This window comes from Oncorhynchus keta, chromosome 12 (genome assembly GCF_023373465.1).
Source record: "Oncorhynchus keta strain PuntledgeMale-10-30-2019 chromosome 12, Oket_V2, whole genome shotgun sequence".
Classification (NCBI taxonomy): domain Eukaryota; kingdom Metazoa; phylum Chordata; class Actinopteri; order Salmoniformes; family Salmonidae; genus Oncorhynchus; species Oncorhynchus keta.
Genome location: NC_068432.1, coordinates 25,803,735 through 25,822,977, shown reverse-complemented (window position 1 = coordinate 25,822,977; position 19,243 = coordinate 25,803,735). Strand labels below are relative to the sequence as shown.

The following is a 19,243-nucleotide window of genomic DNA, read 5'->3' as shown; positions in this document are numbered from 1 at the left end:
GCTTTAAGATATCGCTATGCACTCTGGGAATAACAGTTCATGTCACATATATCGCATTGGCAAGTTTTCGATTTCGGTCGTCGTTGGTATCGGAGATGCTCTGCAAGTTTGAGATGAGGCTTTATAAGAACCTCACGAAATTATCATTTTCCCCTCCGCCGTTTAAAGCTAGCCACACATTAGTTTCACTTTGTTTTACACCATGGACGCAAGAAATTATTCATGGACATTACATTTTGGAATACGTGTTACTGGGTAGCAGCTAGCTAACTTGCTTGTTAGCTTACCTACTGCAATTTACTAGAATACACGTTAGCTAGCAATCGAATGAAAGAAAGGTCTGAAGTTAGCTAACTTTTATGAAAAGCTAGTAACCATATGTAGCTAACTTACTGCTGTTGGCTAGCTAGCCAAAGACAGACATTTGATACAATGTTGTTCAGTTAGAGCTGTGGAACTTACTTAGAAGCTTGGTAAAACTTAACGTTACTCAGAATAACACGTTATTTTAGCTAGCTACTTGCAATAAAGGAAACCATGTATTTTACTTGCTTGTTTTTAGCTACCTAGCTAGCATTCTTCTGACTGCAGTTTTTAAACCAGATAACGTTAGATAGCAAGATTACATCCTTGAGAAGTCTGTCGCCAGCCAAGTTACTCGTCTTGGGTATTTTATTTTCGTTTAAAGTTGCGCCTCATTCAGGAGCCAGGATATTATTGACAAGAGGCTAACATTAGCTTTCATACTGGTTCAGTGGTTGAACTTGTGGTGTCAAGGCTAGCTCCCATTGCTATAATAGTTGGATCTCGTCCTCTATTAGCTCGCTGTCTTGAATGACAGGGACTTTCTTGCAAAGATCATCGGACCATGTTTTTGTACAGGTCTTACTTTTAAGGGACCATTGTTATTAGCTAAATACGTAGCTAGCTAACCAGGTAAATTGCTGAGGATGCCTGGCTCAGAAATTAATCTTTCAAATGCTGATTTGGGAGAATTTGACGCAGAAAGTCTCCCTACAAACTCCGGATTGGGAGACTTGCCATGGCTTTGCATGGTTACGCTGTTTATTGCCTCAATCATTACATTGATACTGTATCTAGTACAGTATTTTTACAGCGATCTACGGATACAGATGCCTGAGCAAAACAATGCTGGTTCGGGGGAAGCGGACGTTCTGTTGGGATGGGCGCTTTCACTGAACAGTTGGAAAAGTCAATGGAGAGGGGCTTGGTGCAGAGCTTTGAATGACGAATCGACGAAGTCTGGGGTAAGTCTAACTACCGTTTGTACGACATATATGTGATACATATGTTTCCATTACTGGGCGTTACAGGTTAGCTTATACTTAACGCCACCATGGAATTTTCAAATAACCTGCTCTTGGTGCTACTGTGGATGTAATATATTTCTAAGCTTTCTGTGTTTTTTGTAGAATCACCTGCAACTGTACACGAACATTTACAATATACCCTTTCCCCCGAAACGAAAACAAATACAGTATCGCTAATAGCAGGTTTGTTGAAAAATTCAAGTCCCATGTCGACCAATAGATTGTTTCACATAACAGATTACTATTGGGAAACTACAGAGCTGACTGTAGCTACGCATATATATATATATATATATTTTTTTTTTAAATAGTCCCTGGTAGACATGATAAAGAATCCCCTGTAGCCAAACAAACAATATATGAATACACGATCTGTATGAACCTAACAAGACTTGAGCACACATGTGAGCAGCACAGGTTCCCTGTCACGGAATACAGTGTCAACAATCTTGATTCCCATACATTGACACTGCCTTGTTTAAACCTCATCTCTCAAGCTACTGTCAAGAGTTTAAGCTCCTGTAGCCGCAAACTGTAAGCGTGATCCAAATTGTAAAGGTGACCCATTTCTTCCATGTTCTCTAACTCTTTGACTGAAACTGTCAAAATGAAGTGTAATGTTGAGATAATGACAGTTGTTGGGGCATAGCCTATTGCTGATCACCTCCTGACCTGACCGGTGTACTCCTAACTCACACAGTGCCCAGTGCAACTAATATTAGAAGAGGACGGCCTCGAGTCATCAGAACTGGTGGTTGGCCAAGTGTCCAGCTTCAAGAAGTCTGCTAGTCAGAAGGTAAGATAGGGACTGGGACTGGCTCTCATCCAATGGTTCTCAATAAATTGCACACACAATGAAAAGCTCAGTACATTAATGCATTATAGCCCAGACATGGTTTTATCATTGTTTTTGAATGCTTATTTTCCTGATAAAATCAAGATCGAGTTAAGAGGAATCTGGATCAATGTTGTCATTGTTGAACCCAGTGCAGCGTCCTCATTCTCCTATAGCCAATGAAATATTTTTTATTTTGGCAGTGTTGGCCTCTTTGACATTCATTACAGCTAGAAAAGCAAGCATTTATGCTGTTGCCATTTCCTAATCAACATGCCCTAATGTCATAACCCAGCTCTGTAGTCAATCCACTCTCCCACTGTAATTCAATGTAGAGGGGCTGATCTACTGGTGCTACAGCCATTTAACTTAATTTCAGGTCTGCAGTGGCCAATATCCTGAGTTACACATTGTCCATTAACTTCACTGGCACTTCCAGACATTTCCCCCTCCCCTTAAATTGTCTGGCTGGAGCCAATAGCAGCCTCTTTACAGTTTTCATGCTGTAAGCACACTTTTACTACCTCCTCTCTAGCTCTAAGTTTATGGGATCCTCATATAACCAGCCCTCTTCTAAAAGGAAGATGAACAACAAGTTATCAATAAGATATTTTCAGCAATAGCATTGGCAGATGCTATTAAACTAGTCTGTGTTATTAAATGCCTGCTCAGTTTTTTAGGGGCTTTTCTATAATATGCTAGATCCAGATGCTGCTTCATTGTTTTCTGCTCCCAGAGACTTTGGTGAACAAAGGTGTGTCCTTGCCCTCCCTCCATTGGTATGTGTATGCAGTAAGAAGCTTATGTAGCTGTCCCCTTACAGATCAGCACTGTAAAACAACTCAGAACTCGAGTTCTCTAACTTCCGACTCCATTGTGTTCAAGACAACCGGGAACTCTGGAGTGGCGAAAAACTAGCTCCCACTAGGAAAAATCATTAGAACGGTCATCTAACCCAGATTTCCAAGTGGGAAACTCTGGCATCTTTCTAGCGCTCCAACCTGAAGATCAATGATGATGTGATTTTACCTAGTCGTCATCCCCCCACTGTGGTTACCAGTTGTCTTGAAAGCACCATAAGGAGCCTAGGGAACCAATGACAAGGAGGGTCAAGCAGGGAGAAATGGGCAGTACCCTCCTTTAATGAGATGCTTCATGTTTGAGCTTTCAAGTTGATTGTTGTCACACTCTGAAATAAGCAAAACACATAGTTCCTATTAAGGAAAAACTACAGGTTAACCAATTGTAATGTGAGCCACGTATGCAGTTTGCAAGAATACCACAATCATAGTTAGGCATGTTTAGCACCAAGCACCTTTTTACCTCAAATACATTTTTGAGTGTTCCCTCGCTTATTGTATGATACTATTGTAACTATTTGCTGTCTTGTCTTCCTATAGGCTGCACGATGCAAGGTGGTCGGGGACAAGCTTCAGTTCTCCCTCAGTGCTTCACCATCAGCCATGTCTCCAGGAGATCCCTGTAGGTACAGCGTAAAGATATCTCCACTTGAACTGCAGGTAAATGAACACAACAGTTGTGCTCACTACATCTGCAGCCATTTCAATTGGAGCTATGCTTAATACGAACAAAGGGAGAGCGAGTCAGAGGTGGCAGGGTTCCTGGTTGTCTTAATGGAGGAAGCTCTGATTTATTGAACATGACGCACTTCAGCAGAGCTTCGCTTCTGATACGAGAATCAGATTAAATGTTGAGGACTCAGAGGTTGATAAATGCCCTCGAGACCTTGTTTAAATTACTGTCAGTGTTATGTAAAATACTGGAGGGGATGAGTTCCCAGCTCCCTCATTTTTTGGTAAAGGTGCCCCACTTTCCCTACTACCTCCACTTTTATTGTTGGAGTATAATCACAGACACAATCACATACTAATGGAATTAAGAATTTTCCACCCAAAAACAATGGTCTTGATGTTGAGTGATAGGCTCTCTTTCATGCAAAACCAAGTAGAGATGGCTTGATTCATCTATTTTAGTAGCACGGCCCATAACTGACTGGGCACGATTTACAGTCAAGTCTCAGGTTTACCCACAATGTTTACGCAATCTAGCCTTTGTCTCTCTGCTTGAATTAAAGTTATTTTGAAATATGGTGCTTTGCTTTTTGCCTCATTGTGGGCCTGATCTGAATCTGCCATAAATACAAATCTAGTGAGAGGTTTAATAGGATACTTTTAGGATTTTGGCAATGAGGCCCTGTATCTACTTTCCCAGAGTCAGATGGACTCGTGGATACCATTTTTATATCTTTGTGTCCAGCATGAAGGAAGTTACAGGTAGTTTTGTGATCCATTGTTAACTAGCGTTAGCACAATGACTGGACGTCTATGGGAATCTACTAACATGCTAGCAGTTACCTATAGACTTCCAGTCATTGCGCTAATGCTAGTTAGCAATCCCTTTTAATAAAATGAAGCCTGGATTAAGTTCGGTCAGGAGACCTTTGTTATTGTTTTGGATATGCTGTTGTTTTTGGGTGGTGTAGAAGGAGACTTTGTTTTTTTATAGGTCTCTTCGGTTTGGTCTGGAAAAGTCCTAGGAACAGGCCTTTCAAAATATTTTCATCCTTTTTTACGTTGCGACGAATGACTGACTAACCAACACTAGAATGGTTCTTGTTCTTGTCATGAGGTATTGTTAACAGATATACACTGAGTGTACAAAACGTTGTGAATTCCATGACAGACTGACCAGGAGAATCCAGATTAAATCTATGATCCCTTATTAATGTCACTTGTGAAATCCACTTCAATCAGTGTAGATGATGGGGGTGGGGGGAGATGTTAAAGAAGGGTTTTTAAGCCTTGTGATATGAATTTTGTATGTGTGCCATTCAGAGGGTGAATGGGCAAGACTAAGTATTTAAGTGCCTTTAAATGGGGTATGATGGTGCGTGCTTGACACAACTGTGGGAAGCATTGGAGTCAACATGGACCAGCATCCCTGTGGATCGCTTTCGACATCTTGTGGAGTCCATGCCCCAACAAATTGGTGCAACTCAATGTTAGGAAGGTGTTCTTAATGTTTTTTGTACACAGTGTATTTATACAGTATATTGAGACAGTGCGTGTTTCTCTTTCTGCCTCACACACTCTGTGGTTGTGCTGCTCAGTGCACTTTGACTATGTAAACCACACAGTTCTAACATTACTGTAGTATGATTGCAGTGGAGGCATTTCATGTGACTCACGTGATGAAATCAAATAAAATTTTATCAGTCACGGTGTAGACCTCACAGTGAAATGCTTATTTACTAGCCCCAAACCGACAATGCAGTTATGAAAAATATGGATAAGAAATAAAAGTAACAAGTAATTAAAGAGCATCAGTAAAATAACAATAGCAAGACTATATACAGGGGGTTACCGGTGCAGAGTCAATGTGCGGGGGCACCGGTTAATTGAGGTAATATATACATGAAGGTAGAGTTATTAAAGTGACTATACATAGATGATAACAACAGAGTAGTAGCGGTGTAAAAGAGGGGGAGTGGAGGGGGGTGCAATGCAAATAGTCTGGGTAGCCATTTGATTAGGTGTTCAGGATTCTTAAGGCTTGGGGTAGAAGCTGTTCAGAAGCCTCTTGGACCTAGACTTGGTGCTCCGGTATCGCTTGCCATGCGGTAGCAGAGAGAGCAGTCTATGACTAGGGTGGCTGGAGTCTTAGACAATTTTTAGGGCCTTCCCCTGACACCGCCTAGTACAGAGGTCCTGGATGGCAGTGATGTACTGGGCCGTTCGCACTACCCTCTGTATTGTCTTGCGGTCGGAGGCTGAGCAGTTCTCATACCAGGCAGTGATTCAACCAGTCAGAATGCTCTCGATGGTGCAGCTGTATAACTTTTTGAGGATCTGAGGACCCATGCCAAATCTTTTCAGTCTCCTGAGGGGAAATAGGGTTTGTCCTGCCCTCTTCACAACTATCTTGGTGTGCTTGGACCATGTTAGTTTGTTGATGATGTGGACACCAAGGAACTTGGAACTTCAACCTGCTCCACTGCAGCTCCGTCAATGAGAATAGGGGAGTGCTTGGTCCTCTTTTCTTATAGTCCACAATCATCTCCTTTGTCTTATCACGTTGAGGGAGAGGTTGTTGTCCTGGCACCACATGGCCAGGTCTCTGACCTCCTCCCTATAGGTTGTCTTGTCGATGATCAGGCCTATCACTGTTGTGTCATCTGCAAACTTAATGATGGTGTTGGAGTTCTTCCTGGACGTGCAGTCATGAGTGAATAGGGAGTACAGGAGGGGACTGTGTCACCTGGTTAATATTGCCTGCTAACCTGGATTTCTTTTAGCTAAATATGCAGGTTTAAAAACATATAATTCTGTGTTTTTGTTTTAAGAAAGGCATTGGTGTTTATGGTTAGGTACACATTGGAGCAACGATACTCACTGCATCGATTATATGCAGCGCAGGACACGCTAGATAAACTAGTAATATCATCAACCATGTGTAGTTAACTAGTGATTATGATTGATTGATTTGTTTTTTATAAGATAAGTTTAATGCTAGCTAGCAACTTACCATGGCTTACTGCATTCGCGTAACAGGCAGGCTCCTCGTGGAGTGCAATGAGAGGCAGGTGGTTAGAGCGTTGGACTAGTTAACTGTAAGGTTGCAAGATTGAATCCCTGAGCTGACGAGGTAAAAATCTGTCATTCTGCCCCTGAACAAGGCAGTTAACCCATTGTTCCTAGGTCGTCATTGAAAATAGGAATGCGTTCTTAATTGACTGCCTAGTTAAATAAAGGTGTAAAATATATATATATTTTAAATGGGCCAAATCTGTATTTTTGGCCACCTATTTAAAAAAACATATATTTTTTTCACCTTTTTATTTGTTATGAAAACTTGAAATCGGACCTAATTAATCAGCTATTCCGATTAATTGGTCGACCTCTAGTATTGACTGACCTTCATGTCTTAAAGTAATGATGGATTGTCATTTCTCTTTGTTTTTTTTACTTGGTATTTAACCAAATAGGGCATCTGTATTCCACCCCTACCTTGTCACAACACAACTGATTCGCTCAAATGCATTAAGAAGGAAAGAAATTCCACAAATGAACTTTTAACAAGGCACACCTGTTAATTGAAATGCATTCCAGGTGACTACCTCATGAAGCTGGTTAAGAGAATGCCAAGAGTGTGCAAAGCTGACAAAGCATAGAGTGGCTACTTTGAAGAATCTCAAATATAAAATATATTTTCATTTGTTAAACACTTTTTTTGGTTACTACATGATTACATATGTTATTTCATAGTTTTGATCTCTTCACTATTATTCTACAACAACAAAAAATAAAGAAAAACCCTTGAATGAGTAGGTGTGTCAACTTTTGACTGGTACTGTCAGTGTTCAGACCCTCTACTCAGTACTTTGTTGAAGCACTTTTGGCATCGATTACAGCCTCAAGTCTTCTTTGGTATGACACTACAAGCTTGGCGACCCTGTTTTATCAGACTAGAGAATCTTGTTTCTTATGGTCAGAGTCCTTTAGGTGCCTTTAGGCAAATTTCAATCGGACCGTCATGTGCCTTTTACTGAGGAGTGGCTTCCGTCTGGCGGCTCTACCGCCAAAGGCCTGATTGGTGGAGTGCTGCAGAGATGGTTGTCCTTCTGGAATGGGAAAACATCTCCTTAGAGGAACTCTGGAGCTCTGTCCATCGGGTTCCTGGTCACCTCCCTAACCAAGGCCCTTCTCCCCCTGATTGCTCAGTTTGGTAGGGTGGCCAGCTTTAGGAAGAGTTTTTGTGTTTCCAAACTTCTTCCATTTAAGAACGATGGAGGCCACTGTGTTCTTCGGCCCTTCAATGCTGCAAAAATTGTTAGGTACCCTTCCCCAGATCTGTGCCTTGACACAATCCTGTCACGAACCTCTACGGGACAATTCGTTCAACCTCATGGCTTGGTTTTTACTTTGACATGTACTGCCAACTGTGGGACCTTGATAGACAGGTGTGTGCCTTTCCAAATCATATCCAATCAATTGAATTTACCACAGGTGGACTCCAATCAAGTTGTATAAACATCTCAAGGATGATCAATGGAAACAGGATGCACCTGAGATCAATTTTGAGTCATTGCAAAGTGTCTGAATACTTAAGGTCTTTCTGATTAAAAAAATAAATAAAAATACAATTAATTAACAATAATTTCTAAACCTTTTCGCTTTGTCATTATAGGGTATTGTTTTTAGATTGAGGAACATTTTTTAATTTAATCAATTTTAGAATAAGGCTGTCAAATAACAAAATGTGGAAAAGGTCAAGGGTTCGGAATACTTTTCCCGAATGCACTGTATGTTTGTTGTGCTCTACATTACTTAGAGCACAGTACAAGCAAACTTAAGTAACCCTTAGGCCTACACTGTTTCGAGTCTGACTGAAATCTACTTTTACTGACCAAACTTTTTGTTTTACTTAATCCAGGCATTTTACCTGGGTATTTAAGTGCTATCAGAAAAAGCCTTTGTTTGGTAACACATATTTGTCTGTACAGCCAGAGCAGAATCTAGGCATTTTGGGACAGGATAGCCCAGGGCTGTGGCGGTTAGGATTACACATTTTGGGGAATATTCAGAGGTTGAAACTTTCCATGGGAATTAATGGGAATATATGCAAATGAATATTAATACCATTTAAATGGAGATGTTTTTTGTATTGAATGTTTTTACCATGTCATACGGAGACAGAAACATAAACCTTTTACCTCATCATAAGTAGACATAAATGCAAATGATTAAATCCTTCCAATAAAAATAACTATTTAGGTAAGAATTTAACTTTAACTAAATGAGTTGACTCTTCACATGGGATGATTTCAATGAACAACAAAAGGGAATATTGAATTACCCCCAATGATCCATCAGATCTGTAAAATGATAGTCTAGAAACTAAAGCTTTGGTTGACTTCCTCTCAGACTTGTGTCTTCTCCCTGGACCTCTTCAATGTCCACCTCTTAAACATCAGACTCCGTGGCCTCATCTTCAAGGACCAGTTGCACTCTGAGGCGGCTGATGTTGGTGGGATTTGGAGGATGATGGAGGCAACAGGGGAAAGAGCCTCAGATCCACAAAGTCCCTTCCACCAGGGGGCTCATGAAATATGTTGGCCATATGCCATATTGCAACTCCATCCCAAAGCCTTTTCTTGGAAGTGTACTTCGCCAGACTGCCAAGAACCTTGCCCTCATCCAGGCCAAGGTAGCGAGACACAGTTGTAAAGATCTCTGCACCAGACAGGATGCTCTTGCCAGCATAGTTGGGGTCCAACATGTACGCTGAGGCAGAAGTCTGATGTATTTCAGAACTGCAGTTTCCTCTGCTTGGAGCAAAAGTGAAGTGGGCAGGGCAGTAAAGATTAGAAAAAAATGAGTAAAAAAAACAAATACAATTCCATGTACAGAACAGTTTTGATTAATCTAAGCCAAATTCCCCAATTCCAGTGAAACATAGTTTGTGACAGTTGTGTGATGCGATAGATCCCAAATGAATACAACCACTCGCAACAATTTTTATTTTTAAAGCACTGAGTCTGATGCAACAGATCAGGACGTTTAGCTTAAAATGTTGGTAAACTATTAGTCTGTTTCTTTAGATTATAAGTGCAGCACACGGCAGTAGGCGCGAATGTTCCAAAATGCAATCAATTTGCGGGGTAACACAAAAGTGACTGCAAATCTGATTTGTGCATGTAATTCTTTAATATAAAGGTGCATTTTTATGGTTTAAATAATCTTCACCGAACTTGAAGCTCAAGCGCTGACCATGTATGCCGGTTGTAATGCGGATTAATGTGCTTTATTTTAACAAGTTATTTGGCCACTTTAGTTGTGATACAATCCTTATCAAAACATATATGATTATGGGCTAGGCGACGAGGTGTGCGACTAGGATTTGAAAAAGTGCAACAACAAAAAAGGCATGCGCTGTTTCTTGCCTTACTGCACATGCTGGGTGTCATTCACAGGTGATAATACATCATTCACAAGTGATAAGAAGTCTGATGTGTGACAATATTAATTTAATGTTGTCTTCACATTGTGTTGGCTTGCACTCTGAGCTGTGTGTGTGTGAAATGGTGTTGTTGCTTATTATGGTGGTTCTGTTGCCCTCTGTTCCCCAGTTGGACTTGCAGATGAGGGAGGCTGAAGGGCAGGTCCAGGTGGTCTGGGGGGTGTGCCATCTCGAGACTTGGGACCTGCAGCTCAGCCCCAGCTTCACACAGGTACAGCCCACTGTCTCAGTTGTAGTGTTAAAGACAATACACATTTGAGCGCTTCAATACTTCTTGAGTGTAAACTGCAAACCTGAACATGTTCCTTTAGGATGTATCCCAAAACCATCAGTCCAGACAAGTCAAAGTGTAATGGCGATGATTGCTAGTGATATGATGGGATAGTTGATCGGTTTGTTTGTTGTACGTCTCTGTCAGGACCATGCCACAGGCCCCAGTGTGGCTGCAGTAAAGGACAGGCTGAGACAGCTGCTGTGTGCGGTGCGTCCCTCCATTATGCTGAGTTGCAGGCCTGCTCAGGCCACAGAGGTCAAGGTGAGAGGAAGACATACGACAACAAAAACACTGTGTCAGCACATCGTGCTCCTGTCACCCCGTGGCCATCTCTATACCTCTCCATTGATTGATGTGCTGAAGCGCTTACATAGCAACATTGATAGGTTGCTTAGTCTCTACACCCCACGTTCTTGAGTCAGATGTGTTAGTGCTGAGCTGGAACAATAGCCTGCACACCCTCTAGCTCTACATTTCTACTCTGCACTACATGGCATATGGAAGTGCCTAGTATCGCCATGTTCTCTGTCACCTTTTCTAGGAGGCCCGTAACAAGGTGACATCACCGCCCAAGCCCCCCCGCGCTCACGACTGGAAGCTGCTGGTAAAGAATATCCGGGTAACGTGTAAGGAGCAGGAGGACGGTGCTGCAGGTGAGGGACACCACTGCCTCACAACCTGGTTCGACTCTGGAAACATGATCAAAACTAGTTTTGTTACAGCTCCAAATGTGCCTCATCTTGAGGTGGCTGCCAGAAGAGATGACTGCATCATGGAACCCAAGGAGCCACTGAGACTTGTTATTTTCTGACCTGTTGAACCCTAATCATTGTGGTTCTAAACTCTCCTACATTAGCAGGGCTGGCATAGCTGCAGCTCATCACCCCACAGCAGGGGCAGAGCGTATCTCCCTGAATAGATTACCATTGATAAATTAATTTGTGGCGGTCACCACTTCTCACCCCCATGGCTTCTTTTTCATTAAAGCAAAGTGGACAATTATGCTGCTAGGAGTTTTGAAATTGGCTGCGACCCAAAGCTAAGGAGGCAGCAGCTTTTTGGTGTGTGCTGTCTGAAAGGCTCTACATAACTGCAGATATTTAATGAATTAAAGCAATCCAGGTCCCTTTCATTGAGTTTCAGCCTGGCTTGCCAATCACTAGTGAAGTTTCCTGTTATCTTGTAATGGTTCCATTCCCCTTAGCTTCAGTCTGGCCTGAAGCTGAGTGTTTAGTTGGCCAATGGCCAGGGCAACTTGTGTCTCTACCAGTTGATGCATTATTCATTCTGTTACAAACCTAGCCAGCGCTGCTTTATCTCAGTCATTGACATGTAAAGATACTGGTCACAAAATCACTCAGTTATTAGCATGCTATTAAACTAAAGTGTTCAGACCATAGAAGTAGAATGAACTCATTCTAGTTCTGTGGTTCAGACATCTAAAGTCAATTTGATCTAATGTTCAAAAATCATAATGCTCATAAATTGAGTTGTCAGTATACTGTATTGACTGGTGTTTCATTATCCCCAACCCTAATTGATTTGTATGTGAACATGCATTTCTGTTAAACTCATCTTCTGTTGTTTGCACTTTGCAGGCAGTCTGAATCCCCTGTGTGTGCTGCAGCTAGATGACCCTCCACAGAAACTCTCCACTTCAGTCCTACAGAACACAGCCAGTCCAGCCTGGGACCAGCCCTTCATCTTGTGAGTCCAGCTCCAATGCTGCCAGAAACCGTCTTTACAGACCCCGGTCTATAGGGAAAGAAAAAATTAATTTGTAGCCTGTGAGCTCAATCGCTTAGTAAACACTTGCCACCGGTTGCGTAATATCCAACCCACAGTTCTCCTCTCTCCCTCATTGTCTTTGTTACTCATTTTCAGTTTAGTGACTGTTTCTCTTTCTATCATCAGTGAGCTGAATGGACGATCAAAAGAGCTGAAAATTCAGCTGCTGGATGATGGGAAACCGCAGGAGAGTAAGTGTATCTTTGTTTTGAATCTCTGTCTTTAGGTACAGGAAGAGGGAATGATGCTAATAATCTGTCCCATACGCACCCAAAATAGTTTTACTTTGAAATAGTTTATAATAACAATGAAAGCGTTATCTGACAGTTAAAATGTCCTCTGTATCATGTTGTCTGCCATTTTACTAATTTATTTGTCCTGTAGGTAAGAAGTCTTGTAATCGCAAACTGATTGGGATGTGTTGTCTTCCTGACAGACTCCTTACTGGGTCAAGTGTCTTTGCCTTTTGATCTGGTGAAGAAGCAGCCCAAAGGACAGCAAACATTTACACTCATGACTGAAGATCAAGTGACAGGGTCACTTACTGCTGAGGTAAGAACTAGCTTTTTAACTACTTAATGCATATCATATTCAAGTCTATCCAACACTTTGTTTCACACAATGTTTTTGAGGTTTTATTGAAATTCCAATCAGTTATACTTGAACACGTGTGATAATCATGTCTTTACCTTCTTTCTTTTGTATCACAGTTGACCTACCTGAAACCCAGTGAGGTGCGGTCGTGGCAGTCCCCTACTCCAGCCCCCACTAAGAGAGTGGAGATGGACCGCACGGTCATGCCCTGCGGTACTGTGGTCACCACAATCACTGCAGTGAAGAGTAAACCAGGTCGACCAGTACTGCCTGGACTAAATATAACCCAGCGTACGTATTGAAGTAACATTTTAATCTGGAACACTAAAAATATGTCAATAAGAGACTCATTTGAAGGTCCTTATCCACATACTACAGACAACTATTCTCTGGAGCTTTGATGTTCAGGCATTTTTTTATTTGTTTTAATTTATTTGTTTTTTATAAATTTTTATCCCCTTTTCTCCCCAATTTCGTGGTATCCAATTGTTAGTAATTACTAACTTCTCTCATCGCTACAACTCCCGTACGGGCTCGGGAGAGACAAAGATCGAAAGCCATGCGTCCTCCGAAACACAACCCAATCAAGCCGCACTGCTTCTTAACACAGGGCGCCTCCAACCCTGAAGCCAGCCGCACCAATGTGTCGGAGGAAACACCGTGCACCTGGCTACCTTGGTTAGCGCGCACTGCGCCCGGCCCGCCACAGGAGTCGCTGGTGCGCGGTGAGACAAGGATATCCCTACCGGCCAAACCCTCCCTAGCCCAGACGACGCTAGGCCAATTGTGCGTCGCCCCACGGACCTCCCGGTCTCAGCCGGCTGCGACAGAGCCTGGGCACGAACACAGAGTCTCTGATGGCACAGCTAGCGCTGCGATGCAGTGCCCTAGACCAGATGTTTGGGCATTTTGACACAAATTACTGTCACTTGTCTAGGCTAAGCCTTACTATGAGATGTTGCTTACAGAAGATGGGCTCAGATTATTTTAAATCAAATGTATCAAAAAATATATATATATATTTGTATAAGTTATTAGTTGATAAGCCACTTATCCAAGTGATCTTGTATGTTTTCAGAGACCCCCTCCAATCCTCCCAGCGGCACCAAGTCCAAGGTGTCAGGACGAAGGGTGTCGGCGCAGCCGTCCGTGCTGGGGATCATGGGGAGCAAGGCCTTGTCCTCCTCCGACACAGAGCTACTCATGCTCAACGGGACCGACCCCGTGGCCGAGGCTGCCATCCGCCAACTCCACGAGTCCGCCAAGCAGAAGCTCAAGTCCCCGGTCAAGAAGAGCACCATCATCATCTCAGGAGTGACCAAGGTACCATAATACATAGGATTTATATAGGGCTTTTCTGAAAGCCAAATATGTACCTTACAGAGCAGGTAGGCAGTACACTCTACCTCTAATAGTGGGTTTTCTGTTCTGTACTCCATTTCCCAGACTCCTCTGTCTCAGGATGATGAGATGGCTCTGATGGCGGGCTATGCTGCTGCGATGGACGCCTCTATGTCGGAGGGGGGATCTCATGAGATCGCTGTGGCAACTGCATCAGTAGTAAAAGCCAGTAGCAAACCCCTGGAGGTGTCGTCAGACCCCCAGGAGTGCCCCAGTGGAGTTGTCCAGGCTCAAGCCCAGCAGGCCCCGGAGGACTTGGAGTGCCAAGCAGGACAGGGCACAGACCAAGATCCAGACAAAACCTCCATGTCACTATGCATTTCAGAGTCTGGATCCAAAAAGAGCAGAGGTGAGATTTGATGGAATGTGCCCTGTGTTGACAGATCTCATTGCTGGGTTTATTTTTGGCCTTATTATTTCCTACAATATTCTACTGGGCATATATCACTTTCTCTTTCTCTCTTTCCATGTCATGTATCTAATTTCTCATCGTTCCTTCCTCCTGACACAATGTATCATGTCTTCCCTTGTCACTTTCTTCTTTGCCTTCTTAGAGGAAACTAATCACAAATGATTTCCAGAAGAGTAAGTCACCTCCCGAACAGCTTGACTAGATTAGAATGCTATCCATCTGTGAAATGTGACATTCACATTTGCTTTCAGATGGTATAACATCCATTCAATTGTAGGCTGGAGCAGAGTCTAGTTTGGTTGTAAGGAGCAGTTATAGGCACATTCTGTCATGGTTGGTTCTATTTTTCAAGTCTAGATTTATTAGTTAATCCACTTTCTCTTTTTGACCTTGTCTTTGTCTGTGTTTGATTGTCCTTGTTTTCAGCTTGTCTTTGTCCTTGTTCAATGGTGTTTGTGTGTGTTTGTTGTTTACCCACTTACCCTAATTTACTCCCATTTATCAATATGTGGTTTGCATAAAGGTGTGGTTCACCTTTCTTCTCCTCCCAAGATAAAATGATAGTTATCTAGATGTATCTGGCAATGTTTTGTATTGAAGCGTGTGTCAAGTTTCCTAAACTAAGGGTGAACGTTGGCCCACATATTCACAGTATCTCTTGCATATAACTTGGCATTGTGCAAACAAGAATTCATGTTTTTTCCCCTATTGTATTACTGAATATAGACTGGGATTATGAGGGTAGAGGACACTATCTGACAGTTACTATCAGCTAGAACAGCAGTCCCTGGCCATCTTCTGAAAACATTGTAAACAGTATCTTAAATAATACCCCCCCAAAAACAATTTACAAAAACTTCACCTGCACTTAACCCCCCCTTCTACCTTGACTGATAGAAAGTACATTTGTGATACGTGGTTGCCTTAAGATGAATGCACTAACTGTAAGTCGAGCGTCTGCTAAATTACTTAAATGTCAAATTAATTGTATTAATTTAGGACAACCTCCTCTGGTTTCCCTTTCTCCCTCCCACCAGGAGGCAGCTTCCTGCACAGGAGTGCCAAGCTGTTCTTCCGCCGGCGCCGCCAGTGCAAAGACCCGGGTATGAGCCAGTCGCACAACGACCTGGTGTACTTGGAGCAGCCTGTGACAGTAGACCGGGAGAAACGCACGTCCACCTTCAGCCGGATGCTGAACCGCAAGCTGCTGCCCACGAGCAAGAGCACAGCCAACGGCTCCACCACCACCCAAACAGTGACACCCGTTCCTACCCCAGGGGAGCAGCATGCAGCCTGACCCCCCCCTCCCCCCAATAGGCCTCCAGCCCCCACTCCACCACCCCCTCCAATAATCCTCCAGTACCCCACTCCACCACCCTCTCCTTCCCCTCTAGGCCTCCAGCCCCCTTCTACTTCCCCTACGATGGTCCTCTACCCCCCCCCCCTCCACTCCACCACCCTCTCCTTTCCCTCCGATAGTCCTCCACCCCCCCCACTCCACCACCCTCTCCTACCCCTCCAATAGTACTCACCACCCTCTCCTACCCCTCCAATAGTACTCACCACCCTCTTCTTCCCCTCCGATAGTTCTCCACTCCACCACGTCTCCTTCCCCTCCGATAGTTCTCCACCCCCCCCACTCCACCACCCTTTTCTTCTCCTCCGATAGTTCTCCACTCCACCACTCTCTCCTTCCCCTCCGATAGTTCTCCACTCCACCACCCTTTTCTTCCCCTCCGATAGTTCTCCACTCCACCACCCTTTTCTTCCCCTCCGATAGTTCTCCACTCCACCACCCTCTTCTTCCCCTCCGATAGTTCTCCACTCCACCACGTCTCCTTCCCCTCCGATAGTTCTCCACCCCCCCCTCCACCACCCTTTTCTTCTCCTCCGATAGTTCTCCACTCCACCACCCTTTTCTTCCCCTCCGATAGTTCTCCACTCCACCACCCTTTTCTTCCCCTCCGATAGTTCTCCACTCCACCACCCTTTTCTTCCCCTCCGATAGTTCTCCACTCCACCACCCTTTTCTTCCCCTCCGATAGTTCTCCACTCCACCACCCTTTTCTTCCCCTCCGATAGTTCTCCACTCCACCACCCTTTTCTTCCCCTCCGATAGTTCTCCACTCCACCACCCTTTTCTTCCCCTCCGATAGTTCTCCACTCCACCACTCTCTCCTTCCCCTCCGATAGTTCTCCACTCCACCACCCTTTTCTTCCCCTCCGATAGTTCTCCACTCCACCACCCTTTTCTTCCCCTCCGATAGTTCTCCACTCCACCACCCTTTTCTTCCCCTCCGATAGTTCTCCACTCCACCACCCTTTTCTTCCCCTCCGATAGTTCTCCACTCCACCACCCTTTTCTTCCCCTCTCCGATAGTTCTCCACTCCACCACCCTTTTCTTCCCCTCTCCGATAGTTCTCCACTCCACCACCCTTTTCTTCCCCTCTCCGATAGTTCTCCACTCCACCACCCTTTTCTTCCCCTCCGATAGTTCTCCACTCCACCACCCTTTTCTTCCCCTCCGATAGTTCTCCACTCCACCACCCTTTTCTTCCCCTCCGATAGTTCTCCACTCCACCACCCTTTTCTTCCCCTCCGATAGTTCTCCACTCCACCATCCTTTTCTTCCCCTCCGATAGTTCTCCACTCCACCACCCTTTTCTTCCCCTCCGATAGTTCTCCACTCCACCACCCTTTTCTTCCCCTCTGATAGTTCTCCACCACCCACACTCCACTACCCTTTTCTTCCCCTCAGATAGTCCTCCATCCCCCCATGTTGCCTCCACATCTACCACCTTGCACTGACTGATAGATTCCACTTCCTGATCTGTGAATCCTCCATTACTGGTTGGAAGGCAGTATGGAGGTAAAATATTATCTTTATCTCCCTCCCTCCGGCTCTTTCACCAACCTCCTCACTTTTTTGGGAGTAGAAACATTTGATAGTGTTTTGGGGTAATGCTAATTTGAAATGTTTTTTTTCTTCACCTCCATGCCATTTCATGATAATATTTTTGTATTTTTTAAAAAACATATTCTGTATTTCTGGCCAACCTGCACCCTCATCCTATTAGAGTGTAGTAGCACAGAACAATGAGACAGATATTTCACCGGATGTGTAAATGTGAAGCATCTGGTTGGTGTTTCCACTCACTACCAAATATGGTTATGAGAGAAAGCCAAGTGGTCGTCAGCGGGAGAAGATGGAGTGAGATGGATTTTGGCCAACATTCTGCTAGTTTTCCCATTGATTAAACATTTGATGTCCATACAGTTTTCTGCTTCCATAACTAGAATCGGTAACAAACCGAGTGGACTACACTTTGTAGACTTTACCCTTTGCCAAAGTTTTGAAAATGCCGTAGTTTTCGAATGCAAAGGCGAATTGTTTTTGCACACTCGCACTTCATAGTAGGCGTTCCCTAACGGAAATATTAAAATAAATTCTATAAAGCTCTAATAAGATCTCACAAGCTCGTGCTTGGCTCTGCCCACCTCCTTGTTTGTTCTGCTCAGTATGATTAATTTGCTCCCATTGGAAACGACAGGCGCGGGTCCATATTGGGTTAGTTATAAAAAATATTTGGTAGTGAGGTCAACCCTGACCTTTGACCTCTTAAAGGGTCTGATTGAAATGTGGCCCAGAGGGACCAAAGAAGGAGAGAAGAGTGGTGTTGAAATGATTTGCACACATTGCTAGATACATTTTCTAGGTTTTACACTCAAGGTGTGATTTTTAAAGCTTTTTAAGAGTAATTACTTGAACTGCTCTTATTTATCTGTATAAATAGCAAGCAGTTTGTGGAGGCACTTTGTGATTGAGAGAGGAGTTTGTTGACAAAGGGAGACAGTTTGTTCCACTGCAAGGCTGATACTAGTGGGAGATGATAAAACCTAACATTTTAATTCAAGACATCTTATCAAAAGTAAATTCACATAAACTTCAGAGCTACTGTGAAAATCTTATGCCAGACTAAACATTTCAGACATCAACAGTTATGGCAGTTCTGTGTAAGTTATCTTTTGATGTCATTGGTTAGTTTTGTAAAGTCCAAAATTACACTTGGTAATAAAGAATTGGGAATTTCCACCATAAACACTATTTCAAAATAGTGCAGTGACATTATGGAAAACATGAAAATTGCAATTTTCTGTTTGATAACATTTTCAAATATTTATTTGCTTTGTATTATCACTTTTCTTTTAAATATTGCAGTGTTTTAATTTCCTCTAGTCTTCCGACCTAAAGATTCCTTACACTACAACTGCCTGGGGTTGGTGAGGTAGAAAATGGAACCCCAATGACATCATGCTGAGAGAGGGAACGAACGTGACCCTACCTCAAGGCATACTTGTTGCAGTGTTCACTAAAAACACAGGGGTCATTCACTCATGCATTTCTGCTGTTTTTTTATTTTAAAAATGAAATGTAACATATCAGCGCTTTAAACATTGTCTAAACAGAAAGGATGATACATCTTTGGGAAATCTGAATGGTTTGACTGCTTTGGGATTTTATCTAGCTAATGATTGTACTTTTATTTAAGCAGGTAAATTCAAGGAG

General features: G+C 43.2%; 1 protein-coding gene across 1 annotated transcript; it reads left to right on the top strand.

Annotated features, from left to right (window-relative positions):
- Positions 1–66: 66 nt before the first annotated feature.
- On the top strand, positions 67–17,077 carry LOC118391783 (C2 domain-containing protein 2-like). Its single transcript, XM_035783268.2, has 13 exons — positions 67–1,268; positions 2,032–2,127; positions 3,567–3,686; positions 10,316–10,417; positions 10,625–10,741; positions 11,022–11,133; positions 12,079–12,187; positions 12,395–12,459; positions 12,705–12,820; positions 12,979–13,153; positions 13,941–14,185; positions 14,309–14,612; positions 15,713–17,077. Exons 1-13 carry the CDS (start codon positions 951–953, stop codon positions 15,970–15,972), a joined length of 2,139 nt encoding a protein of 712 aa, XP_035639161.2. The 5' UTR covers positions 67–950; the 3' UTR covers positions 15,973–17,077.
- Positions 17,078–19,243: the final 2,166 nt, after the last annotated feature.

Bases quoted from the DNA above. Each gene is read 5' to 3' on its own strand.
- LOC118391783 (XM_035783268.2), top strand. From the start codon at position 951: ATGCCTGGCTCAGAAATTAATCTTTCAAATGCTGATTTGGGAGAATTT. The intron at 10,418-10,624 runs GTACAGCCCACT...CGTCTCTGTCAG, and splicing joins TCAGCCCCAGCTTCACACAG to GACCATGCCACAGGCCCCAG. The intron at 11,134-12,078 runs GTGAGGGACACC...TGCACTTTGCAG, and splicing joins GCAGGAGGACGGTGCTGCAG to GCAGTCTGAATCCCCTGTGT.